The 26,988-nt window shown below is 44.2% G+C and overlaps 2 protein-coding genes across 5 annotated transcripts; one reads left to right on the forward strand and one right to left on the reverse strand.

Moving 5' to 3' along the window:
* The first annotated feature begins 4,971 nt into the window (after positions 1–4,971).
* Positions 4,972–15,803, forward strand: asb2a.1 (ankyrin repeat and SOCS box containing 2a, tandem duplicate 1). Of its 2 annotated transcripts, XM_084376775.1 has the most exons (10): positions 4,972–5,530; positions 5,891–6,277; positions 7,430–7,540; positions 7,615–7,784; positions 7,869–8,024; positions 8,257–8,502; positions 10,170–10,341; positions 10,643–11,237; positions 11,587–11,740; positions 12,324–15,803. In XM_084376775.1, exons 2-10 carry the CDS (start codon positions 5,916–5,918, stop codon positions 12,458–12,460), a joined length of 2,103 nt encoding a protein of 700 aa, XP_084232901.1. In that variant the 5' UTR covers positions 4,972–5,530; positions 5,891–5,915; the 3' UTR covers positions 12,461–15,803. The 2 variants fall into 2 exon arrangements, with proteins under 2 accessions (XP_084232901.1, XP_084232902.1); XM_084376776.1 differs by lacking the exon at positions 4,972–5,530 and having other exon boundaries at positions 6,161–6,277; positions 7,434–7,540.
* A 144-nt stretch (positions 15,804–15,947) lies between these two features.
* On the reverse strand, positions 15,948–25,052 carry LOC311271217 (E3 ubiquitin-protein ligase TRIM50-like). 3 transcript variants are annotated; one of them, XM_084376802.1, is made up of 10 exons: positions 24,635–25,052; positions 23,821–23,941; positions 23,547–23,673; positions 23,232–23,402; positions 20,681–20,776; positions 19,425–19,655; positions 19,249–19,271; positions 18,490–18,620; positions 16,763–16,944; positions 15,948–16,632 (listed from the first exon to the last, which is right to left on the reverse strand). In XM_084376802.1, the coding sequence occupies exons 2-10, from the start codon at positions 23,919–23,921 to the stop codon at positions 16,222–16,224; spliced, it is 1,473 nt and encodes a 490-aa protein (XP_084232928.1). In that variant the 5' UTR covers positions 23,922–23,941; positions 24,635–25,052; the 3' UTR covers positions 15,948–16,221. The 3 variants fall into 3 exon arrangements, with proteins under 3 accessions (XP_084232928.1, XP_084232927.1, XP_084232929.1); XM_084376801.1 differs by having other exon boundaries at positions 23,821–24,004; XM_084376803.1 differs by lacking the exon at positions 20,681–20,776 and having other exon boundaries at positions 23,821–24,004.
* Between the last annotated feature and the right edge of the window lie 1,936 nt (positions 25,053–26,988).

Raw genomic sequence — 26,988 nt, forward strand, 5'->3', positions numbered from 1 at the left:
GAAGCCTGGTGGACTCTCATGTTGCCTGGTGGACTCTCGCCTGGTGGACTCACATGTTGCCTGGTGGACTCACATAAAGCCTGGTGGACTCTCATGTTGCCTGGTGGACTCTCGCCTGGTGGACTCACATGTTGCCTGGTGGACTCTCGCCTGGTGGACTCACGTGTAGCCTGGTGGACTCACATGTTGCCTGGTGGACTCTCGCCTTGTGGACTCACATGAAGCCTGGTGGACTCACATGTTGCCTGGTGGACTCTCGCCTGGTGGACTCAATTGTTGCCTGGTGGACTCTCGCCTGGTGGACTCACGTGTAGCCTGGTGGACTCACATGTTGCCTGGTGGACTCTCGCCTGGTGGACTCACATGTTGCCTGGTGGACTCTCGCCTGGTGGACTCACGTGTAGCCTGGTGGACTCACATGTTGCCTGGTGGACTCTCGCCTGGTGGACTCACATGAAGCCTGGTGGACTCACATGAAGCCTGGTGGACTCACATGTTGCCTGGTGGACTCTCGCCTGGTGGACTCACGTGAAGCCCTTCATCTCTCTGATGTTCCTAACAGCGTACAATCAGCTCAAATATAAACTGCTGGGCACCCTAAACCTAAACCTGGATCAGAACCTCACAAGTCGCCACAGTCTGTGAGGCTGCAGAACAACATGTTGGACACAATGATGAAGAACATGGGGACGACTCAGGGGACGGACCAGTCTCACTTCAGACTTCAGACACGGCTCAGTCTTAAAGGCAGCTAATGACTCTCAGTTCATCAGGAGGACTGGTTCTGGTCTGGGAGGAGAGCCGGTTCTGTTCTGGGAGGAGAACTGGTTCTGTTCTGTTCTGGGATGAAGACTGGTTCTGGTCCAAGAATCAGTGTTAAAGGTGGTTATAAAGAGTTGAAGGTTTCTATTAATAGCTGAGTGTTACGAGCAGATGTTACGACCATATAAATGTTCTGATCCGGTCCAAATGTTTGATTAGTTGGTCAAAGTCGAGTCAGTTTGAGTTTACGACACATCTCAGAAACCACTCTGATATCTGTTGTGGCAGAGCAGACGATCTCCTCTCAACCCTGTTACTGTTTTGGCTTCAGGACGGAGGAAATAAACCCAGCTGACCCGCGAGGGGTCCAGTCAGCACATTGACCCGCGAGGCGTCCAGTCAGTCGTGGTGTCACACTCAGCAGCAGTTCAGCCAAATTTAAAGAGGTCAAACTGGAATCAGCTGCTGCTGTTTACACAGAGCAGTTATTTATCCTGACAACTGTTTGAATGTGACTCTGAAGGTCTTCTGCTGAAGTCGGATCAAAAGTATATAATTGATCAGTTATATCAAATATATCAATAATTCCAAACTGAATGGTGGTTTGTTCCTCCATCAGATGCAACATGGCGATCTGCAGTGTTTACAGTCAACTGTCCGATGACATTCTGCCAAATACCTTCATCATCATCATCGTCATCATCATCATCATCAGCTCTCTGACCATCTGCAAAACAACTCACAAAACATTTTAAACATCAAACAAACATGACAGTTTCTCTGCGGACCGTCTGTGTTGTGTTGAGGCTGGTTGTTAGTTTATGTGAACAGACTCCTTTTCTAAACTAACATTAGCTGTGTTGCTCGCTGTCAGCAGAGCGGAGAGAGGCTCTGCGACGACGCGCTCGACAACATGAAGTCACTTCCTTTAGACATTTAGTCCGAGCCTAACGGTTTAGTCATCCTTCACAAAGAAATCCACAGTCCAGCAGCATTAAACAACTTCAACACTTCGTACACAAGCCTGTTTAGACAACACAGAGACATGGGAACGTCTCATTTTTCACCTCAACAGAAAACACAATAAAACGTTCCAAAAACTGGAGCGTAAACATCCAAACAAGCTTAAAGTCTGGAGAGAGAGAGCAGCACAAACAATAGTAACATAATATAACAACAACAACAACAATAATACCACCTGGAAACTACAATAATAAATATCAACAAATATAAATTAAACAAGCTTAAAAACTAAAGATTTAAATAAATCAGTTATAACTCTAAATATTTATATAATGTAAATTTTCACATAAACAAGTCTGTGAACATGTGATTTAAGGTTATTAAAGGTCACAAAACTAACAAAGTGAAAGTTTTTATTAGCTCAGGTCTGACCTCGTCTACTCACTTTCACTCAGCAGCTGTATCTAAAAATAACACACACACACACACACACACACACACAATTTAACTAGGTTTAGGATAAACAGTTGGTTATTTTATCAGGTCAGGTATGTGATGGTCATGTGATCGCAATGTGATCGCAATGTGATGGTCATGTGATTTTATGATGTCATCGTGATGGTCATGTGATCGTTATGTGATCGTAATGTGATCGTAATGTGATGGTCATGTGATGGTCATGTGATTGTGATGTGATGGTCATGAGATGGTCATGTGATTGTGATGTGATGGTCATGAGATGGTCATGTGATGTCATGTGATGGCCATGTGATCGTAATGTGATGGTCATCTGATGGTCATCTGATGGTCATGAGATTGTTATGTGATGGTCATGTGATAGGACTGGTACTACAGGGCATGAGCGACAGTGACAGATATACAATCCCTCCAGCGAGTTTGGGGTCTGCCTCAGGGTCTCATCCCAGTTGATTATGTCTGGAAAGCCCATCAAAGGGAGGTAGACAGGAGGATCCTGATCAGATGTTGAACCACCTCAATTGGCTCCTTTCTACATGAAGGAGCAGCGTCTCTACTCCGATCTTCTCAGCCTCGCTCTGTGATCTCATTCTTTAGGTCGCTACACAGAGCTCATGACCATTGGTGAGGGTTTGAATGTATATCAGCCCGTAAATCGAAAGCTTTGTCTTACAACTCATTTCTCCCTTCACCACGATGGTTAGAGTTAGGGCTTCGCACTCAGCTGCAAACAGCTCCAGTGTCTGCTCCCAGGTCATGGACTGAGGAAGTGGGCAGAACCATGTCATCTGCAAAAAGCAGAGACACAATTCTGAAGTTCCCAAACCAGACGCACTCCTCGCCATGATTTCGCCTTGAGATTCTGTCCATGAATATCACAAACAGGTACGGATTTGGTACCCCATACTCCCACAGTGACCCCCACAGTCCAAAAAACACATGTAGACTGAATTAGCAAACTTGGACAGCCCCCCCATCACCCCCGTCTGCCACTCCAACTGTACCGTCCCCGACCTCCACTTGACACTGAAGAATCATGTCAAACAAGACAAAACCAACAATGTCCAGAGCCTTTAACATCTCAAGGCAAATGTCATCCACCCCTGGCACCTTGATGTTGAGGAGTTTCTTGACTTCTTCAGTGACCAGGGATATTGACAAGTCTTCCCCCGAGTCTTCAGACTCCGCCTCCTCCACAGAGGATGTGATTGCTGGGTTCAGGAGCTCCTCAAAGTGTTCTTCAACCGGCAAAATATATTTCAACTCCTGGTCCTGCCCAACTGAACAAAGCCTGGGCTAAGCCCTTCTTACCCTTCCTGAGTTGCTGGAAGGTTTGCCAGAACTTCCTTGAGGCCAACCGGAAGTCCTTCTCCACAGACTCCCCAAACTCCTCCCCGAACCCACCTGGTACCTGTCTGCTACTTCAGAAGACCCTTGGGCCAACCAAGCCCGCAAGGGATCCTCCTTCATTTTGACGGCCTCCTTCACCAGTGGTGTCCACCAATGCATTCTTGGGTTTCAGCCACAACAGGCACCAATCACCTTCTGACCACAACTGTAATAAATATGTAAAGTGTAATAAGTATGTAAGTGTAATAAGTATATAAGTGTAATAAGTATAGAAGTGTAAAATGTATAGAAGTGTAATAAGTATGTAAAGTGTATATAAAGTGTAATAAGTATCGAAGTGTAATAAATATGTAAAGTGTGATAAGTATAGAAGTGTAATGAGTATAGAAGTGTAACAAGTATAGAAGTGTAAAATGTATAGAAGTGTAATAAGTATGTAAAGTGTATATAAAGTGTAATAAGTATAGAAGTGTAATAAGTATATAAGCGTAATAAATATATAAGTGTAATGAGTATGTAAAGTGTAATAAGTATATAAGTGTAATAAGTATATATGTGTAATAAGTATGTAAAGTGTATATAAAGTGTAATAAGTATAGAAGTGTAATGAGTATGTAAAGTGTAATAAGTATATAAGTGTAATAAGTATGTAAAGTGTAATAAGTATATAAGTGTAATAAATATATAAGTGTAATAAATATAGAAGTGTAATGAGTATGTAAAGTGTAATAAGTATATAAGTGTAATAAATATAGAAGTGTAATGAGTATGTAAAGTGTAATAAGTATATAAGTGTAATAAATATAGAAGTGCAATGAGTATGTAAAGTGTAATAAGTATATAAGTGTAATAAATATAGAAGTGTAATAAGTATGTAAAGTGTAATAAGTATATAAGTGTAATAAATATAGAAGTGTAATAAGTATGTAAAGTGTAATAAGTATATAAGTGTAATAAATATAGAAGTGTAATGAGTATGTAAAGTGTAATAAGTATATAAGTGTAATAAATATAGAAGTGTAATAAGTATGTAAAGTGTAATAAGTATATAAGTGTAATAAATATATAAGTGTAATGAGTATGTAAAGTGTTATAAGTATATAAGTGTAATAAGTATATATGTGTAATAAGTATGTAAAGTGTATATAAAGTGTAATAAGTATAGAAGTGTAATGAGTATGTAAAGTGTAATAAGTATATAAGTGTAATAAGTATGTAAAGTGTAATAAGTATATACGTGTAATAAATATATAAGTGTAATAAATATAGAAGTGTAATGAGTATGTAAAGTGTAATAAGTATATAAGTGTAATAAATATAGAAGTGTAATGAGTATGTAAAGTGTAATAAGTATATAAGTGTAATAAATATAGAAGTGTAATGAGTATGTAAAGTGTAATAAGTATATAAGTGTAATAAATATAGAAGTGTAATAAGTATGTAAAGTGTAATAAGTATATAAGTGTAATAAATATAGAAGTGTAATAAGTATGTAAAGTGTAATAAGTATATAAGTGTAATAAATATAGAAGTGTAATGAGTATGTAAAGTGTAATAAGTATGTAAAAACAGCCAGTCTTCTCTCTGATGGTCTGTTTGTTTATGTAGGTCATACAGAGGCATCAGCATTAAACGGAGACTGTTTTAAATCCTGTTAAAAACTCACTGTAGTATGTTTAAACACCTCTCCATTATATGACAAAATACATGATTATATTATATGATATTATATTATATTATATTATATTATATTTTATTGGTTCTGATGAGTCTGCCTGTAACATTAGACTCAGGTCAGTGAGCTCAGGCTGCAGCTCCTTAAAATAAACCTCAAGTACCCGACAACACTCTCCACACAGTGTCATGTGCAGCATTACACACAGACACACAGACACACAGACAGACAGACAGATAAAACACGTGGACATGTATTAAAGTCAGAGGAAACTGGATTAATGAAAAAACACTTTAAAAACAGGTGAGTATGTTTTACTGCTGGTTGGATGAAGTGTTCCTGTCAGTGCTGCTTTGTCGATAAAGTTTATTTTGATCTTTGACCAGCTGTTTGTGAGACTGCTGCAGTCCCAGTGAGCTGAGTTAGTTTGTAGTTTTTCATACTGGTGTCACAGGCCGCTCTGTTCATTTCAGCTCATACTCACATCTTATGGATGGATTGAATCCACCCTGAGGGTTAGGGTTATCGGTTCACTGATCTGGTTATCTGATCTGTCTGAGATGCATAAAAATACAACATTATCCAGCAGGCAGTGTGCATTATGAAGTTCTCCACTGATCACAGTTTCTTTAGTCCAGTCTGCTGCTGTTTGTCTTCTTTCAGACGGTGAACTCATCACAGCTCCATCATGACGGCCGCACACCTCTCTTCCTCTGAATCAGCAGCTCCCAGCATGGCCTTCGAGGATTATTCTCTCTATAGTAACCTGAGCGACGACGAGCTGCTGCAGCTCGCCATCGAGCGCAGTCTGACTGACACGCACTGTAACACTGCCAACACTGCTACCACGCCTCCTCGTCCACCTGACAGCACCGGCTTGAATCCTGCAGCCAGAAACCACAACCAACCACGCCACAGCTCCCATAATCCACCTGCAAACCACAGCTCCCACAATCCACCTGCAAACCACAACTCCCACAATCCACCTCCAGCAGAGGCAGCTGCACACTACAGTAGTCCAAACCCTCCGAGTGAAAAGCCTCCTGATCCGTATGTCAGTTTTTATTTTCATGTTGTTTTGATTGGGTTGTAATGAATCAAGATGTGATTGATGAAAGGCTCAACAAGAATGATCAAATATAGAGACAAACATAATTAGAATTATATTAATGCTGAGTTTTTTTACATCTTGAGCTCACACTGAATTTGAATATTACAACATGGTAGAGAAGTTAATGATATCTCTTGTTTCATGGCAACATCATCAAAATTCACTGCGCCACCAACAAAAACTCAAGTTTTGAATAACTTTTCATTGTGAACAGGTTAAAATCACTCTGACAAAATGTTGAAGTTGACAATTGAAAAAAATGAGAACTGAAGTCAAAATAGCCGATTTCCTGTTGGGTTTAGGTCATGACACCAAGAGACTTTTTTTGTAGATTTCAAATTTCATACATGAAGGTGAAATTTACGGGTGGCGGGGAGAGAGCTGCGTAACCCTAACCCCAATTGGGGAGCATTAGCGAGCCACGTTGCCACGCCCATCACCAAAACCTGTGAAGTGTGCGCACAGTTTTGAGTGTTCGAGCACCTTTAGCACCTCAAAAATGTGATTAATTTTGTTAACTATTAATAACTTCTTGCATTACAATGGGGCCTTCTCACCCGTCAGTCCTCAAGCTCTAATAATAAAAACATGAAACATCCAAACTGCATCAGATCGCTGGTTATTAGATCAGATCCGCCTCGAGCTGAATCAGAAGTCAGAACACCAACACGTCTGAATGCTAATTAAGGAAACATTGGTTTATACCTGCTAATCAAAGGAAGTGAAAACAATCCAGCAGAGGCCACAGCAGGCTTTCTGACAAGTCCTCAGACAGGCTGCTCCAGACCTCAGATCAGATTTACACTGTGATCTGGAAAACACCACCCTGTTTACAGCTGACTGTCAGGCGAGAGATGAGGCGATCAACTGGATCCAACACAACTTCTGCAGATAAATCAAACTTTGACCAAATAATAAATATACAAAATAAACAAAACGTGGCACTCAAGGTTTGATAAAAGGATGTGAGGATTCTAAGTGTTGAACTGTTTTTTATTGCATGAACTTGTATTTTTTATGTCACGAGCGACTTGATTGATTGGAGCTGAAACCAGTCCCACTCTCTTCTCTGATTGGCCATATTGTTGCAGGAAGACCTTTGATGGTACAATCAGTCGCTTCATGACAGGTACTGGGAAGCGGATGATGGCGTATCGCAAAACTGATGGCACTCTGGTCCACATCAGTCCAGAACCAGAAGAGTGAGTCTGATTCTGTTCATAAACTGCCTGGTGAGACAGGTGATACAGATGGCTGATGGGTATTTTCCCTGCAGGGAGGAGGAGCCTCTGTTCAAAGCGATCCGTGTTGGTGATGTAGGAACTGTGAGAACATTAGTGATGGTTCCTGGAACAAACCTGATGCTGCCGAGTAAACCAGGCTGGCTCGCCATTCACGAGGCGGCATGGTACGGCCAAGACACGTGTCTGAAAGTACTGCTGTCAGGTAGACACACACACACACACACACACACACACACACACACACACACACACACACATCACAGTTTTTCTCTGTTTCTGTTCTCAGCTCAGCCCGGCATGATCAACAAGCGAACTGAGCATGGTGAGACGGCGCTGCTGCTCGCCATCAACAATGACCAGCTGCGATGCACTCAGGTGCTCCTGGAAAGAAATGCGAACGCCAACATCTCAAACTACGATCAAGAGACTCCACTCTACAAAGGTACAACTGACAGGAAGTGAGTTCAGTTCCTCTGCAAACAGATTCACCTTGTGACTCTACATCCTATGCTGAGTTTACTGAAGGAGGAAACGACGTCTGTCGTTAAACTCTGGATGGTAACAGGAGCTGTGGATCATGATCATCTTTAGGGCCTTATTAGTGTTATTTTAAATTGATAAAGTTTAATAAACTCTGGTATGTTCCTTTAATCACTGATCATCTTCTTCTGCAGCCTGTGAGAGGGACAGTCCTGCGATGGTGGCGCTGTTGTTGAACCACGGTGTGGCAGTGAACACTCACTGTATTCTGGGTTGGACGCCGCTGCAGGAAGCTGTGTGTCGGAACAACGTGGAGATCTGCGAGATGTTGCTGGAGGCCGGAGCCAAGCTCAACCTGACTAACGTTTACGGCATCTCGCCGCTGTTTACTGCTGCTCAGATGGGCCAGCTTGCCACGCTGCGCTTCCTCCTCAAACATGGTTTATCTCATCCTTCTGCTGTTATTATTTATTTATTTGTTTATGTGACATGGACAATACATAATGTCTTAGCTGTACCAGAGTTAGCTAAAAACTAATTTACATCTGCGGTCCCTGGGCAGGAGAAAATTAACATTACCGTACAAAAAGCAGTTACAACATTACATTACATTTACATTTAGGTCATTTAGCAGAGGCTTTTGTCCAAAGCCACTTACAATAAGTACATTTGTCCCAAGAAAGAAACCACACCAGATCACCGTTCTACTATAAAGTAGAAAAGATAGGAACAATATTCAAGCCCTCCTCCGAGCAAAGTAGCTGCCATTTATCGAGGATACCTTTCATAAGTGCTATGATGTAAGTGCTAAAGGTAGGAACATACAAGTGCATTTTTATTTTTTTTATTTTTTTGGTGGGGGGTTGTGGGGAGGGGAGGGAGTAATGCTATGCGGGGTCGAGGTGAAGTCTGAACAGGTGAGTCTTGAGTCTTTTGCGAAAGATGGCAGGTGACTCTGCTGTCCTGACTGAGGCGCCAGAACAGAGAAGAGTCGCCACTTCGCTGGGCGGTCTTTGTTTGCTCTTAGTGATGGCGGTACCAGCCAGCCAGCTGATGTAGTAGAGCGAAGTGCTTGCGCAGGGGCGTGTGGTCTGACCAGTGTTTGGAGGTAGATGGGTGCAGTTCGGTTGACGGCCTTGAAGGCCAGCACCATGGTCTTGAATCTGATGTGGGCCGCAACAGGAAGTCAATGGAGGTCACGGAGGAGGGGGGTCACATGGGAGAGTTTGGGTAGATTGAAAACGAGGCGCGCTGCAGCGTTCTGGATACGTTGCAACGGTTTAGTCGCAGAGGCTGGAGTCCAGCCAAGAGCGAGTTGCAGTAGTCGAGGCGGGAGATGACCAGCGAACACATACTGAATACCACTGCTTCTGCTAACTACTACTACTACTACTGCTAACTGCTGCTGCTAACTGCTACTACTACTACTACTAACTACTACTACTACTACTACTACTAACTACTACTAGTACTACTACTGCTAACTGCTGCTGCTAACTGCTACTACTACTACTACTACTACTACTACTACTACTGCTACTGCTAACTGCTGCTGCTAACTGCTAACTTTTCCTGCCAACTGCCTCTGCTAACTGCTAACTATCACTGCTACCTGCTAACTGCTTCCACTAACTACCACCTACTAACCACTAACAGCTTCTGCTTACTGCTCACTGTTACTGCTTACTGCCACTGTTACTGCTAATTGCTAACTAGTGGTGCTAACTAGTCATTGTCCCGAGTCCCGTGAGACAACTGAGACAACTTCCTGTCAATCTCATCAGCTACACTGAACTTTGGCTGTTAGGACAGAAAACCACAGTGCAGGGACGTCTTTTACATCCATCATACAGGAACTGAATTTAGTCTGTGGTTTCTCTGGTGGAGGAACAGGTGAAGGTCCAGAGTTCCTCAAAAGGTTCTTGTTCCTGTAGTGGTCACACTGTACTAACACATACACACACACAGTACACTGCGACATCACTGCAACATCACCGCAGCGAACTGGTGGTCAGCTACTGTTTTCCTCCCACACACTGTCACTCCTCCACCTGTCTCCCTGACTCCTCCACCTGTCTCCCTGACTCCTCCACCTGTCTCCCTGCAGGTGCGGACGTGAACAGTGAGGCTGCGGATGGAGCCACCGCTCTGTATGAAGCTGCTAAAAATGGCCACGAGGAGGTGGTGGAGCTCCTCCTCTCTCAGAAAGCTGATCCCAATAAACCTGGAAAGACGGGCTTGTTACCGCTTCACATCGCCGCCCAAAGAGGAAGTGTCACGTAGGCATACTGTCGACTTTATTTAACACAAGAAGCTCAACGTTGTAGATAACCTGCATCTGTAAAAGGAATGAGATTATTTTACCAAATAAACCTGTCAACAGTTTACACTGAATGAAGCTGAAGAATAACTTGTGTGGTCCAATTAAAATGATGAAAATAAACAAAATGATAAATGTTGATTACAGTAACACCAGAACTGAACGCTGTGGGTTTCATTTCAGTCAAACGTATTTCTGTGTGAAGAAGTTAAGGGACTGATTTTGTCTGGTCTAATTCCTGTGATGTTCCTTCTCTCCAGCATTATCTCCATGTTGATCCAGACCACCAGTAAGGCCAGAGTCCGGCGGACTGGCATCAGCCCACTGCACCTTGCTGCCGAGCGTAACCGTGACAATGCCCTGGAGGCTCTGATCGAGGCAGGATACGATGTCAATGAAAAGCTGTCTGAAGAACGGTCAAAGCTGTATGAGGACCGCCGCAGCACAGCGCTCTACTTCTCCGTCATCAACAGCAACCTTGATGCCGTGCGTATGCTGCTAGCAGCTGGCGCCAACCCAAACCTGGACCTGTTCAGGCCTGTGATGGTGGCGGCGAGACAAGGCTGCATCCAGACCGTCACTCTGCTGGTGGAGCACGGGGCCGACATCAACGCCAGCATCCCCACGCACCCCACCACCTTCCCCGCCGTCTACATGTTCTGCATGAAGTACCTGGCAATGTTCAAGTACCTGCTGGACCAGGGAGGCGGCGCACTCACTTGCTTCGACTGTGTCTACGGCAGCCAACCTCATCCACCAATCAAAACCACCCGTTCAGAAAGGAGTGTTCTTCACGACAGCGACAGCGACAGCGACAGGGACCTGCAAAATACACATCAAACGAGAGGCGTTCAGGTGAGCCGAGTCTGTTTCAGACCCTAACTACTGACAAAACAGACGTCAACTGTTAGCAAAGAAGGTTTCAGCTGAATGCTACTTTATTTCATGGTCAGAGAGCAGGTGTATACGTCACCTCTGTGATTGATTGGCAGTTCTGTGATTGACAGGTCTGTGATTGACAATTCTATGATTGATTGATTGACATTTCTGTGATTGATTGATAGTTCTGTGATTGACAGTTCTTTGATTGATTGACATTTCTGTGATTGACAGGTCTGTGATTGATCGGCAGTTCTATGATTGATCAATAGTTCTGTGATTGATTGATAGTTTTGTGATTGACAGTTCTGTGAATTATTGACAGTTCTGTGAGATGATATCGGCCCCCAGTATCAGTCGGTGGGCGGGGCCAATCATTGACATCCTATTGGACTATGTTGGTCATGTGACTCTCTGCTCCAGACTGATGGAACACCTGAACAGTTACTCTGGCTGGAGTGCCATCAAAGACAAAGCAGGTGAGTCAACAACTGATAACAAACCTATAATTGATGAGGTGCTCCCCCAGTAAAGAAGAGTTCATGTAACCAGTTTGTCTTGTAATTTTTGCAGTGATGTAACTGGTGTGTTTGATAGTTTCCCAGTGATGTTACTGGTTTGTTTGGTAGAGGAGTAAACTGGAACGACCGTCTCTGAACAGAGGAGGTGGCCTAAGACATTACTGATCACCCACCTACAATGCAGTACTGAGTTCTCGCCCCAGACAGCTTAACAACCATTCACACCTGGGCTCACCTGGCCTTAGCAACCCACATGAAGGCTGGTTGGGTCAATGACCCACAAGTGGGCCTCACACGTGTCCTTAACGACTCTGTGAGGACACTCCCACACAGAGTTTAAAAGCCTGCAACTCCTCTCCAGTTAGTTAGAACTAAAGAAGCCTCTCGGTTGAGAGGTGAAACGTCTTCAACAAACTCAAAAGTCCAACAGTCCAGTTGCCTATCATACAGCACTTAAATTTACCATGACCTGAGAACGTTCACGAACAGGTTTGTCTGATAGTTTCCCAGTGATGTTACTGGTTTATCTGGTTTCCTTTAGCACCTCCACGGCCGCTGCTGCAGCTCTGCAGGATACAGATTCTGCAGCGTGTTGAACATCGACGTCTGAAGAGGTTGCCGCTGCCTGGAGCTCTGATCCGCTTCCTGAAACACCAGGAGGCTCCTTTGGACGACTAAACAGTTTGTCCGGTTTGAAGTCGTCAGCCGATTGTTTGGCCTCTGGTGTTGCTGATTGCATCTTTTTTTTTAAAACTGTGATGCAACACAGGCAAGTAAGACACAGTGTAAAATTGGAGACAATAAGACAAAACAAGACAGTTAAATGAGCAAGCAAAAACAAATACAAGTACAAATACATTTTGTTGTATATTGAGGGTATTGAAAGGTGGTTGTGTATGTGAAAGAAGGTGAGGGAGAAGAAAGGGAAAAAATAGATAAATAAATTAAAAAAATTAAAAAAGAGATAATCTTCATTCTTCCTCCTACCTCTCCTCAGGAGGCAAGGACTGGGCAAGATGGGTAAACAAAGGGAGGATTGAGGAAAAAACAAATATAAGATAGATTTCCTCCCATCAGTGTGGGACACTGGATTCAAGTGGTGGGAATATAATGGCCTAAGAACGATCACCCAGCTTTATGGGGGCAGTGAAATTACCAATTACAAATTCAATTTGCATATACCCCAAAAGATCTACAAAGATGTAGTGCCTTATTTGTAGGCAAATAAGGCACTAGCCAACCCCATACAGAGTGGGATAGGATTATAAGAGACATGGCAGAAAATACCTTCAATGTAAAAGACAAATGGAGCTAGAACTCAATGTGATAGCTGAAGACAGGACCTGGGAGGACATGTGTATGAGTAGTCACAGAGGCATCAACAGTAATCGATGGAAGGAATTTGATTGGAAGACCACTGGTGATTTCAACATTTTATAAAGATTTTGTCTCTCCACTTTGTTGGAGGAATTGTGGGATGACAGGTGATCATTCACATGTCTTCTGGGACTGTCCAGTATTACAGGGATATTGGCAGGATATAAAAGGGATTGAAAAGATAATGAACACCGCCATTCCAGTCGATCCCATGTTGTTTGTACTGGGACTACCTCGAGAAAAGATAAGAGGTATATACTGCGTACACTCCTATTGATGCAAAAAAAGCACCTTCGCCAACAAAGACCCAAAGGACTCAGAGACTGAAACAAGTCTGTATATAATGGAGCACATGACAGCAAAACTGCAAATGAAAATGGACATTTTCTACAAAGATGGACTCCAGTTACGTTGTATCTACGGACCTAAGCATGACACCAGATGCTCTTTGAAAAGGTAAATAGAATGAGAAGCCCTTTGTTAAGGAAAGTTCAACAATGTTTGATGTTCAGTGTTATTGACATTGAAATTTAAATACAGCTAAAAAAACCCCACAGCTATTGATGTCATTGTGGAGTTAATTTCCCTTATTTTGATTCCATGTCTGTTTGTATGTATGTATATTTGTTTTCAGTAGGTATATATGTAAGTTATGAATTATTGCCAGGGAAACATAAATACATAGAATGAAATTAAATAAAATTTGATGTGACAAAAAGGAGTGGCTTTCTAAAAAGTGAATGAGTGGTGACCAGATGGAGAGGGGTTATATTGCAGTGTATTGGATGGAGGTTGATAGAGATGTGATCCACGAGTAAGTTTTTCCAGTGTGCAATGTTTGTATTGTTCTTTGATTTCAAATTCAGGAGGATAGTTTTCTTGCCGATAGTTGGGTCTACAGGAGTAGTTTATTGTTTGATTTATTACTGTGGTTGTTGATATGTCACCTGATAAACAAAGTGAGGGGGATAAGGGGATGTGGCAGCCCAGGAAGGCAGAAAGTGACACTGATTTGGTTCAAAAATTGTTGAATGGGTGTGCAGTGCCAGAAGGCGTGAATGTAACTATCAGGGTTGTTTTGAGTGCAGTTAGTAAAATTTTCTGGTGTGAATCCCATTTAAAAGGTTTCTTGTCCAGTGAGGTGAGCTCTGTGGAGTATCCTGTATTGTATTATTTTGTCATTAGGGAAATGTTTTGGCAGATTTGGTTCAAGAAGTTGGCATGAGGAGTGACTGAAAGGTCATTTTCCCATTTCATGGATAGTGTTTTGTCGGCCTGTGATATTGTTCTGTATATTTTGGAGATCAGTTTTCATGCTGAATTGATGTTAATTAACTCTGCAGTTGAGTTAAGCTCTCCGGGGAGGAACTCAGTGTAGTTTGTTGTTGATCAGAATGTCAGGGTGTTCTGACTGGTGGGGATGGATCCATTTAAATATATATTGAAGGTGGTTTGCCAGGGAATAATGATACAAATGTAGTGCTGTAAGTCCTCCTTGTGTTTTTGGTTTTTGTAGAGTTGTTAATTTGATTCTTGGTATTTTGTTTTTGGTGAATATTGAGTCTGGAGATTTGAACCAGGAAAGGGTGGGTTCAGTAGGGATCACTGTGAAAAGGTAATAGTTGCTATTCTGCCCATGATGGAGAGTGGAAGGTTCATCGAACAAAGGAGGTTATCAATAATTGTTTTGAGGAGTGGGCTGCTACACCCCAGCTGTTACTATGCAGTGGAAGGCTATTCAGGAGGATTTATGCCAGTTTATAGTGTAATTATAGATGTTGGAGTATGTTTCAATGAGTTTAGTAGTTTCTTATAGTGATGAGTGAGGGTTTTGAAGGATGAGCACTCATGCTGATGAGAAGTCCGGTGTAGTTTCTTATTCCTCAGAGTGGGTGGGGGTTCCCTCCTGCAGCAAAAATCAATATAATGGACGTCAATGGTGTCCGAGATGAAAAGGTCCATAAAACTACATAAAAACTTTGTAATGTTCCTCCATACTGCTCGTCTGCTGCAATCCAAGTGGCGACATCCAGAGTTTACTCCAAATGACGTCATTTAGTACATTTTTACAGTCACTGTGCTGCATCTGCCTGGAGGGTTAGGAGTGAACTATTCCTTTAAGAACCGCTCATCCAAACTACTTCACACTGCGTAGAGTTATCACACCTGAACATTAAAACTCAAATTACTAATAAGTCGTTAAGGATGACCAACTCTGAGGGTAACGTCTCCTTGAAACTTTTTAATATTCATAGAAAACCTATTAAAAATTAAAGATGTTTTATTACTCCTTGTTTATTTCAGATATTTTTGAAATATGATTTTGCATACTATTGGCTGAAGTATCACATTCAGTGGTTTTACTTCATAAGTAGACGTTTGTACTGTATTGATGTAAAGGATTTCTTTGTCTGATACCTACTGAGCCTGTTTTTCATTTGAAAGTTACAGATTGTGATTGATTTGGTTTTTTTTTACACATCAGATGATGTCATCATGTTTTTGCTGGAAAAAAATAATAATCTTAGTTCCTGAGCTCAGTAGTTCTACATATTACTAAATATTGACAATATTTTGTGAGCATTGAAAGATATTTGTGTGGAGTCATTTGTATAAATCATGAAATACATGTGTGAATCCTTCTGTGTGCTTTCATTCATATGAGACGCTGTGGTGCGTTCAAGAACAAAAATATTACAACAGAGAACTGGAATACAACACACAGTCAGTTAGGACAAGTATACAGGAGTGTAATGAAGTATACAAGAGTGTGATGAAGTATACAAGAGTCTGTTGAAGTATACACAAGTGTAATGAAGTATACAAGAGTGCAATGAAGTATACACAAGTGTAATGAAGTATACAAGAGTGCAATGAAGTATACAAGAGTGCAATGAAGTATACAAGAGTGTAATGAAGTATACAAGAGTGCAATGAAGTATACAAGAGTCTGTTGAAGTATACACGAGTTTAATGAAGTATACAAGAGTGTAATGAAGTATACAAGAGTGTAATGAAGTATACAAGAGTGCAATGAAGTATACACGGGGACTGTCTGTCTGTCACTTGTCATGTTTCTGGGGTGAGGGGAAGGGGAGGAGATGCTCCCTGTAAGGCTGGGGGAGGACCAGGGGTTGTTTGTTGCCACCTCGGTCATGCCAGCAGACATCCAGCAGGGGGTAGACTTTCCCCTGGACCTCCAGTCTGAAGCTGAAGATAAAGCCCAGCTCCTCAGGACTGTCGCTGTTATAGAAGGTCAGACTTCTGCCTTCGTAGTCCAGGAAGAGTCCCACCCTGCGGGGAGGACACACCACTGGCAGGACAACCCTGGGTGACGTGAAGGCTTCGTAAACTCCGTCCTTCAGGCCGATCAACCACACTCCACTCTCTGGATTCTTCACCAGCTTGGCCTTACGATTGGTCGTTCCTTTGATCAACCCGAGACGCCATTTAGGTTTGTGACCCACCTCCACCTGGATGGTTTACATCAGAAACACAACAGCTGTAAGTTTTAATACATGATATAAAAACAAAATTAACTAATGTTAAATTTAATAATTATTATATTTATATAATGGTTCCCTACAGATGAGCAATGTCTACCTCCCAGTAATGTTTTCCGGAGGAGAAACCACGGCTGGCGAGGACGCAGTAACTGTAACTGAACCTCTCTGGATTATCAGGAAGCCTCCGCAGCAGAGCCCCACAGGACACGACCGTGGCCCCACCACGCAGTTCCAGCATCGGGTGAGCGGACTGAGGATCCAGCTTCAACGGCTGTGGAGCTGGAGGAACCAAAGGGACAGACAGGTGAGCAGACAGACGAGTGAGCAGACGGACAGGTGAGCAGACAGACAGGTGAGCAGACAGACAGGTGAGCAGACAGACAGGTGAGCAGACTGAGGATCCAGCTTCAACGGCTGTGGAGCTGGAGGAACCAAAGGGACAGACAGGTGAGCAGACAGACGAGTGAGCAGACAGACGGGTGAGCAGACAGACAGGTGAGCAGACTGAGGATCCAGCTTCAACGGCTGTGGAGCTGGAGGAACCAAAGGGACAGACAGCTGAGCAGACAGACAGGTGAGCAGACAGACGGGTGAGCAGACAGACGGGTGAGCAGACAGACAAGTGAGCAGACAGACAGGTGAGCAGACAGACAGCTGAGCAGACTGAGGATCCAGCTTCAACGGCTGTGGAGCTGGAGGAACCAAAGGGACAGACAGGTGAGCAGACAGACAGGTGAGCAGACAGACGGGTGAGCAGACAGACGGGTGAGCAGACAGACAAGTGAGCAGACAGACGGGTGAGCAGACAGACGGGTGAGCAGACAGACAAGTGAGCAGACAGACGGGTGAGCAGACAGACAGCTGAGCAGACAGACGGGTGAGCAGACAGACAGGTGAGCAGACAGACGGGTGAGCAGACAGACAGCTGAGCAGACAGACGGGTGAGCAGACAGACAGGTGAGCAGACAGACGGGTGAGCAGACAGACAGGTGAGCAGACAGACAGCTGAGCAGACAGACAGGTGAGCAGACAGACAGGTGAGCAGACAGACGGGTGAGCGGACTGAGGATCCAGCTTCAACGGCTGTGGAGCTGGAGGAACCAAAGGGGCAGACAGCTGAGCAGACAGACAGGTGAGCAGACAGACGGGTGAGCAGACAGACGGGTGAGCAGACAGACGAGTGAGCAGACAGACAGGTGAGCAGACAGACGGGTGAGCAGACAGACAAGTGAGCAGACAGACAGGTGAGCAGACAGACAGGTGAGCAGACAGACGGGTGAGCAGACAGACGAGTGAGCAGACAGACGGGTGAGCAGACAGACGGGTGAGCAGACAGACGGGTGAGCAGACAGACGAGTGAGCAGACAGACGGGTGAGCAGACAGACGGGTGAGCAGACAGACAGGTGAGCAGACAGACAGGTGAGCAGACAGACAGCTGAGCAGACAGACGGGTGAGCAGACAGACGAGTGAGCAGACAGACGGGTGAGCAGACAGACGGGTGAGCAGCCAGACAGCTGAGCAGACAGACGGGTGAGCAGACAGACGGGTGAGCAGACAGACAGGTGAGCAGACAGACGGGTGAGCAGACAGACAGGTGAGCAGACAGACGGGTGAGCAGACAGACAGGTGAGCAGACAGACAGGTGAGCAGACAGACGGGTGAGCAGACAGACAGGTGAGCAGACAGACAGGTGAGCAGACAGACAGGTGAGCAGACAGACGGGTGAGCAGACAGACGGGTGAGCAGACAGACAGGTGAGCAGACAGACGGGTGAGCAGACAGACAGGTGAGCAGACAGACGGGTGAGCAGACAGACAGGTACCTGGCAGGACTTTTCTCTGTAATCGTTTCCAGACGGTCAGTTTGATGTCGTTGTGGTTGAAACCTGGTTTAAAGTTCAGAGAGATGAAGATTCTCTCCTCTTTCTGCTGGAGCTCCTGAACCTCCCTGAACCTGAGGAGGAGAAGGGGAGAGAGAGGAGGAGGAGAGAGGAGGAGGAGGAGGAGAGAGAGGAGGAGGAGAGAGGAGGAGGAGGAGGAGAGAGAGGAGGAGGAGGAGAGAGAGGAGGAGGAGGAGGAGAGAGAGGAGGAGGAGAGAGGAGGAGGAGGAGAGAGAGGAGGAGGAGGAGGAGAGAGAGGAGGAGGAGAGAGGAGGAGGAGGAGGAGGAGGAGGAGGAGAGAGAGAAGGAGGAGAGAGAAGAGGAGGAGGAGGAGAGAGGAGGAGGAGGAAGAGGAGGAGGAGGAGGAGGAGAGAGAGGAGGAGGAGAGAGGAGGAGGAGGAGAGAGAGGAGGAGGAGGAGGAGAGAGAGGAGGAGGAGAGAGAGGAGGAGGAGGAGGAGAGAGAGGAGGAGGAGAGAGGAGGAGGAGGAGAGAGAGGAGGAGGAGGAGGAGAGAGAGGAGGAGGAGAGAGGAGGAGGAGGAGGAGGAGGAGGAGGAGAGAGAGAAGGAGGAGAGAGAAGAGGAGGAGGAGGAGAGAGGAGGAGGAGGAAGAGGAGGAGGAGGAGAGAGGAGGAGGAGGAGGTGAAAATGTTGTTGCTGAATGTTTAATTATTAATTGACTTCATTGACGACTTGTCTGTTACCTTGGAGCAATTGATCCGTATTTCTGTAAACAGAAGGAGAAAAGACAGTTTTGATCAATAATCTATCAGGGAAATTGATCAGAGGGACAGACTGACATGATGAAGACTGACATGATGAAGACTAACGTGATGAAGACTAACGTGATGAAGAGGAATGTGATGAAGAGGAACAGTACCATGATGAAGCCCAGGTGTCCCTCGTTGCTCAGGTCCTGCAGGGTGTTCTGGGCTTCTTGCAGCCGGTTCAGGTTTTGGTTTAACTGATCCGTCTGGTTCTGGAGGGATGAGATGAGGACGGCAGCTGACGCCTCCACCTGCTGCATGAAGCCCGCCTCCTCCACTTCCAGGCAGCGCCGTAGTTCACCGAACTCCTTCCTCACGACCCACTTCAGTACGTCAGACTCGTTCTGGTTGGACAGTCACAAGTTCATTTTTAATGCAGGTGTTGATATGAATCTTCTCGACGTGTCTCACACAGGAGACTGCTCCTCATGTCTCTGCCCGTCAGTGTTCACACAGAGACCGTCACTGATGTCTGTCTTTGGTTTTTCTATGTTAATAATTTAACCTTTAGTCTTGTGGTGGCCGGTGAAGTGATAAACATTATGATCGTTAATGCTGCTGTGTAGAGAAAGATGATGATGAGGCTCTAACAGTTTGTCTCAAACACCATCTAACGAAACATAGACACCTTTACTACAGCTATAAACACTGGTTTCATTCATCACCATCCGCAGGTGACAGACAGACAGCCAGACGTGCAGGTCTGCATCGTGTGATCACTTAGAAAGAACAATATAATAAGATCAATATCATTAACTTAAGTCATCACAGTTGAATCTCAGTCAAAATGCATTAGAGAAACTGTATCTGAACCTGAGGACAGGTTAAAGACTCGCCGGTATATTTAAGATCCAGCAGATTTGGTCACATGTTCAGAAGACCTATAATAGATTCATTATTGAACCAAACTTCATAAATGTTTTTGTGACAAAGTAGTTTGTGTTGCACTCATTCATCACAGAAACACGAGAGCTGTAGAAACCACCGGTACTGAAGACTAACACCATGTACATGTTCTTTACAAGTGATGTGGACAGGAACAGTGTGCAGGTATACGCTGGTCTCAGCCACGTGTCACATGGATTTATCAAGTACTCACTCACTGTGACCAGTCAATCAATTAAAAATCTAATTTATTAAAATTTAAAACTGCTGTTTTTCTCTCCTCTCATTCTCCCACATGTGAACCACTGAGTGCAACACTGGATGTCCTCCAGCTCTGCGCATGAGGAGGTTTGTTTATGGCTCCTCCAGTCATGACAGAGAAACAAACTGTGTCCATACATAGATAGATAACTTTATCATCAAACGATTGATTGCGGATGAACTTATTATTGACGAACAAACAGTGAATGTTGACATCACCCACAGTGATCCTGGATTTGTTGTACGCCATCTTACAGATCTGATCTTCCAGTTTACGTTTCTGATGCTGGAACTCTGTCATCAAACAGGAAATGTCCTCCTGAGAGACAGACAGGTAAATCAAATAAATTAGTGATTCATCCATTAATCATTAAAAGCAGAATAATAAGTAACGAATCAATACTGTCAAACTTTATTCCTAAATGTTTATTCCATCCAAACATTTCCTACCACCACTTTTCACCATTAAAGCTCTGGTCCCCACACACACACACACACACACACACACACACACACACACACCCCCAACAAGCACCGAGAGCAGAAACCAAATACAGCAGCTTTGACTGCGGAGTAACGATGTCGGATTCACAGGTAAAGTTATTACAATGCACGTTGAAACTCACGTAACTCTTGTAAGTCATTACAATGTCCACAGCCAAGCTAGCGAGAACTGGAACAGAGACCGGGACCACAGTTGAGGACTGAAGCAAAGACTAGGACAACAGCTGAGAACCTGTGCAGAGTCAGGACCACAGCTGGTCCACAACTGAGTCCACATCAGTCCACCTGTTGATCTTATCTCCATCTGACCCTCATGGTGACCCAGACTCTGAGAGGGTCTGTGGCAGCGACTCAGCCCCACCTGAGGGGAAAGATCCACTGGTTTCCAGTGGAGTACCATGACCTCAAACTCTCACCCTGCAAGTAAACTGCCCCAGTGCTCACCAGAGGTCCAGTCTGATGAGACAAGACAACCACCTTAGGTCACCATACCGACTCTCTTCATACCTCGACTTCTGTTCAATAAAACCACACCCTGAGAACAGAGACTCAGCTCTTGCTGAAGTTAAACAAGGACTGAAGGCCTCATAGTAATGACACTGGTACCCCATACTGCTGAACTACCCCCCACAAAATCCCCACGGACATAAACTCTCTGCACAAAACACATGCAGACTGGACCGACAAACTCGCATAACTCCTCCAGGATCCCTGCAATAGTAAAATACTGATCCACTGATCCAGGACCAGGACAGAATCCAGAATCCATCAATCAGCAACAGTCTCCTTTCAGCAGCCTGACAGAAAATGTCCCTGGCTTGCCAGTCCACAGGTTCTGTCCTCGATCTCCACGAGACACTGAAGAGTGAACCAACACAGTCCAACGATGCCCAGAGCTTTCAGCATCTCAGGGTGGACCTCATCCACACCAGGTATAGCTGCAGAGTGTTTTAACTAGCTCAGCATCTTCCACTAGCAAAGTGGACATGGCTTCCTCCCTCATCTTCCAGTTCTGCCTTCTCCACAGAGGACATGTCAGTCTGGTTCAGGAGTTCCTCAAAGTGTTCTCTCTACTGTTCAACATAATCCCCAGTCCTTGTCAGCAGTCCTGCGGCTCTCTCTTGAGTCAGTTGATGGTTTGTCAGAGATAGACTGAAAGTCCTTTTCCATGACCTTCCCAGACTCAACCATACCAGAGTCTTTGCTTCTGACCACAGACTCAGCATTTCATCTGAATCCCTAAACCTGTATGCTGCCCCAGGAGTCAACCCAACCTGCAAGAAACCCCTTCTTAGTTTGACGGCATCCGTCGTCACTGATGTTCCTCATCAGGTTCTTTGGTTGCCACCCCAACAGGAACCAATCTTCTGACCACCTTTTGACCACAACTGGTTAGGGTGAATGGAGGATGTGAACACAGTCCACTCAGACTCCACGTCTCTTCAGATGTTGTTCAGCTGCTGCTCTCTTTATCTGATAGTTCACAACATTCAGGCCTCAGGTGTTACCACCACCTCAGATACCACAGACACCTAATGCATCATTGCTTGTTATGGCCAATCAATGACCAGCACAGAAACCCTATAACAAAGCACCGTTCATGTTTAGATCAGGTTCCTCGGGTCCCTCTATCATGAAATGGACTGCACTTTTTTAGGTTGTGTCTGACTGGGCCTCATAGGTTAAACACCTCTCCGGCATCACAGATTGAGCTCTTGCTATATTTCTGAAAACAGAGTAAACTGATCCCACAGCAATAAAGATGTTTGGACAAACAGCTGCAACTTTCTTCAGCTGACCGTTTGTAGGTTGGGCCCAAAATGGCACCCAAGGTCAACAGGAAGTACACACTATATACCAGAGGGCAGAGGACAGGTGAATAAAGCAAGGTGTATTGGCTTCAATGATTGTATCGTTGAAGCTCACACTTGTCTGCACCTCCCCCTGTCCAAGAAACTAGTTATGACAACAATGTGACCTTATTGTGGTTAACTGCAAACATGAAGGTGATATTTGGTTTGTGTGAAACATTAAACTGTTAATCTGACATTTAGCTGCTTATCTACGCAAAGTCAACAACACCAAGCTGTTCCAGGTTTAACTTTAACCGTCAGCCAGTGAAAAGTCTGCTGTCAGGCAAGAGATCAACAGTTTACACTCAACACAACAACATCAAATTCATGATAAATGATCATCAGAATATTGTTTGTACATAAATGATAAATTCTTATGTAAGGCTGTAGACGGAGCTCACAGGTGTGATTTACTACCTTCATGTGGCTGTAGACGGAGCTCACAGGTGTGATTTTGTGTCCTCTGTGATCACCGATGCTTCCACAGAGGCCACAGATCACCATTCGCTCATCCTCGCAGTAAAGGCTGAGCGGGTTGTGATGCTGAGGGCACAACTCCGGCTGAGCTCCACCTGAAACACTTACTTCCTGTCAGAATGAAGAAAATGGTGTGATGATAAAATATTTGTTAAGTTTGATGTTTTATTTACATTAGATTAAGGTTTTTTCTGCATGCTTTAGATCTGTATTTACGAGCTGTTTGACAGGTGAACTGATCTCAGCTGTTTTTACCTGCAGAACCTCAATGATTCGAGCCAAACTGACGTTGGGAGGAGGACTGTCTCCATCTACAGAGCAGCGACACACAGGACACTGCAGCTGACCAAGCAGGTCCATCGTCATGGAGCGCACACAACACCTGGACAGGTGAGGACAGGTGAGGACATGTGGAGTACTGGCAGGTGAAATCAGGACAGGTGAAGACAGGTGAGGACAAGACACATGAGGAAAAGACAGGTGAGAACAGGTAGGCTTAGGACAGGTGAGTCCTTGCCATCTATCATACTTGCAGTAGGAGTGTCCACACTGTAACATCAGTGGTTCAGTGAAGACGTCCAGGCAGACAGGACATCTGAGCTGCTCCTCAAGACTCTGACGACGCTCCATGTCCTGACTGATCCCTGACACTGGGAGCAGGACCGCCAGGACCAGCACCACAGGGACCAGTAAAATCCAACAAAACAAATACCCTTCAAAATAAACAAACAAAATAACGAAAAACAGAACAAATAAAACAAAAACACAAACTTCGAGATCAGGCCAAATCAGCACCAGAACAAACTGGACTTTAGTGAAAGTGTCAGAGTTAAAATGAGTCCAGCTGAGTTCACTGATGTTAGTTTGTGTTTCTGGTTCTATTTATAGACTGAGGGTTTGTCTGTTTTGTCTTTGATATGGTTGGATGGACAGACAGACTGGGCGGGTCTAGAAGCTGAGGCGAGGTCGTTTATGTTTTAACATTTTGTGAAATGATTTGAAGAGTCACCAAAATATTTTAAAATGATTTGGCAGAAAATAAACATTGTCTTAAAAAACTTTTAACATTACTAAATATGTACAGAATCTGTAATAGCAGTAGTAGAAGTAGTAGTGACAGTAGCAGTAGTATTAATATTACCAGTAGTAGTATTAGTATTGCCAGTAGTAGTATTAATATTACCAGTAGTAGTATTAGTATTACCAGTAGTAGTATTAGTATTGCCAGTAGTAGTATTAATATTACCAGTAGTAGTATTAGTATTGCCAGTAGTAGTATTAGTATTGCCAGTAGAGGTAACAGTAACAGTATTAGTAGTAACAGTTGTAGTAAATGGACTTGCATTTCTACAGCGCTTTTCACTCAGAGGCTGCCATCAGCTCATCAGGAGCAATTTGGGTTCAGTATCTCGCTGACGGATGCTTCAGTATGTCACCGGGGGAGCCGGGGATTTGAGTCAGCTACCGACAACCCGCTCTGCCTCCTGAGCTGCAGCCGCCTCGTAAGTACACTTGTTGTTGTTAATATTTTCTAACTGGGTCAGTTTGAACAGCAGTGTTTGTGTTCCTGAAAGTTTCTGATAGACTGTAACCTGAAAGTCACCTTCCCCTCAGAAACAACATGTCTCCACGGTAACATGTCTCCACGATAACAACATGTCTCCACGGTAACAGAGACTTGCACAGGTGCTCTATTAACACAGGCCCCCCCAACACATGGGACAAAGTTTTTAAGTAGTGTTGATTCTCACGATAACGTCTAATATTTTAGAAATAACTGTATAAATTAACCCCTGATCTCTGCACTACATGCAATGAAACAAGAAAGTAAAAAAATATATACAGAACAATCATCATAATGATGTAAAAGAAGTCTGTGCATTGTTTGTTTGCATTGAAATGTTATTACTGGTCTAGTGTTACAGCCATAAGCTGATGGGAACTGCTGTTCGGTAGTTAATGCACAGAATATGTTCTAGCTAGCTAACGTTCTGACAATGGATGCATGATGACAACTGGACTCAGTGTTGGAGGCAGAGCCACATTCATTCCTATGAAAGCTGCTCAGTGGCACATGAAGCCAGAGAAGTTTGACTTCTGGGTGTAAGATCATGGAGATCTCCTGCATCGTGCGGCTCATAGAGCATGAACACTCAAGACAACTTCCTGTTTAGCCCGCTGCTAACTTGAATGAGGATACAATTATTTAAATGTGCAGCTCTTCTAGACTTTTCAAATGTTATCAGACCAAATGGATCCAATTCCGACTTGGCTCCATGTCATCTTAATGTAAACCTGCTGGTCCTGAAAACATCTCTGGTTGTTATTAAAACCAGTCGATCAGCTCATTTCAACGCGTCGCTCTGGCAGCAGACTGTTCCCTCCTGCCTCCATCGTTCCTCTTCCTGAACCGTCTGCTGTGTCGAGTCTTAATTGCGGCCTGTGGATCTCAGCACCATCCTGATCAAGTGCTTGAGAAACTGGTTCTCCAGCACATTAAGACAACATCCCTGCCAGCCTGGACCCGCACCGGTTTGCTTTCAGAACCAACATATCCACAGAGGATGTCATATCCACTGCCCTCCACTCAGTCTGCTCACAGCTGGAGAATAATTTTCAGCTCAGCACTCAACTCAATCTCACCGTGAAGCTGATTGGAAACTAAACACTGCAACTGGTACTGGACTTCCTCTCAATCAGACCCCAGAGAGTTCTGATTGGCTGTCACACCTCCTCCATGTTAGTGCTCAACACCGAAGCTCCGCCCCCTGCTGTTCACTCTGTACACCATGACTGCGCTCCAGACACCAGGACGACTCTTAGTGAAGTATGAGGACGAGAGTAATGTAGAATAACATTGTGAGATGATTCATAAAATTATCATTTTCATAACACGTTACAAAAACAATCACAATCAGCTGTGATATATGTAAAGCTCATATTTAGTCTAGTTTTACTCTTCGTAATATCTATAAAAGTACTGAAAAATAGACAGTGTTTGACTTTTTTCCCACAACAGTCAAGAAACAGCTTCTGCTTCCTGTCATAGCACATTTTCTACTGTATTTTTATATCAGTACACTGTTTTCTAACTGTTTCACATTGTGTCATTGTTGAGGAAACATGTTGTTAAGTCCTGAAAGCAACTATTTTCAGACTGATGGTGTCCTCAGGATTTTAAACTGGGCCGGTGTTTCCCCGGGACCAGCTGTGTTTCATGGTACTACAGGGGCCAACAGTGACTTCATGGTGCATTCAAGTGCACCTTGTAAACTCAGAAAGCATTATCAAATGGCCACAAAGGTCATTTAAAACACTGGCCTTCATCTGTCAAATACTATAGAATTGGCCTGTATCACTAATAATGCAGCCTGTGATGTCACTGGACGACTTAATCTATAATCCAGTGTCTAGCTGTTTTTACTTAACCCTGAAGGTACCAAGTACTTACAAAAATACATACAACTTATTTCTAATTCATTGTTCCCTTGTTCTGAGTTCTGTATCGTAGTCAACTGGACTTGTTTCAGTTTGTTAAAGACGTCTCACCTCTCATCCAAGAGGCTTCTTCTGTTCTAACTAACTGGAGGAGCTGCAGGCTTTAAACTCGGTGTGGGAGTGTCCTTACAGTGTGGGAGTGTCCTTGCAGTGTGGGAGTGTCCTTACATAGTGTGGGAGTGTCCTTACAGAGTGTGGG

This window comes from Pagrus pagrus (genome assembly GCF_965226575.1).
Source record: "Pagrus pagrus genome assembly, chromosome: 16".
In the NCBI taxonomy this organism is placed as follows: Eukaryota; Metazoa; Chordata; class Actinopteri; order Spariformes; family Sparidae; genus Pagrus; species Pagrus pagrus.

Coding starts and splice junctions, on each gene's coding strand:
- asb2a.1 (XM_084376775.1), top strand. CDS start 5,916: ATGACGGCCGCACACCTCTCTTCCTCTGAATCAGCAGCTCCCAGCATG. Junction 6,278..7,429: donor AGTGAAAAGCCTCCTGATCC/GTATGTCAGTTT, acceptor ATATTGTTGCAG/GAAGACCTTTGATGGTACAA. Junction 7,541..7,614: donor ATCAGTCCAGAACCAGAAGA/GTGAGTCTGATT, acceptor TTTTCCCTGCAG/GGAGGAGGAGCCTCTGTTCA.
- LOC311271217 (XM_084376802.1), bottom strand. CDS start 23,921: ATGGAGCGTCGTCAGAGTCTTGAGGAGCAGCTCAGATGTCCTGTCTGC. Junction 23,403..23,546: donor GAATCATTGAGGTTCTGCAG/GTAAAAACAGCT, acceptor TCATTCTGACAG/GAAGTAAGTGTTTCAGGTGG. Junction 20,777..23,231: donor CCGTCTACAGCCACATGAAG/GTAGTAAATCAC, acceptor TCTGTCTCTCAG/GAGGACATTTCCTGTTTGAT.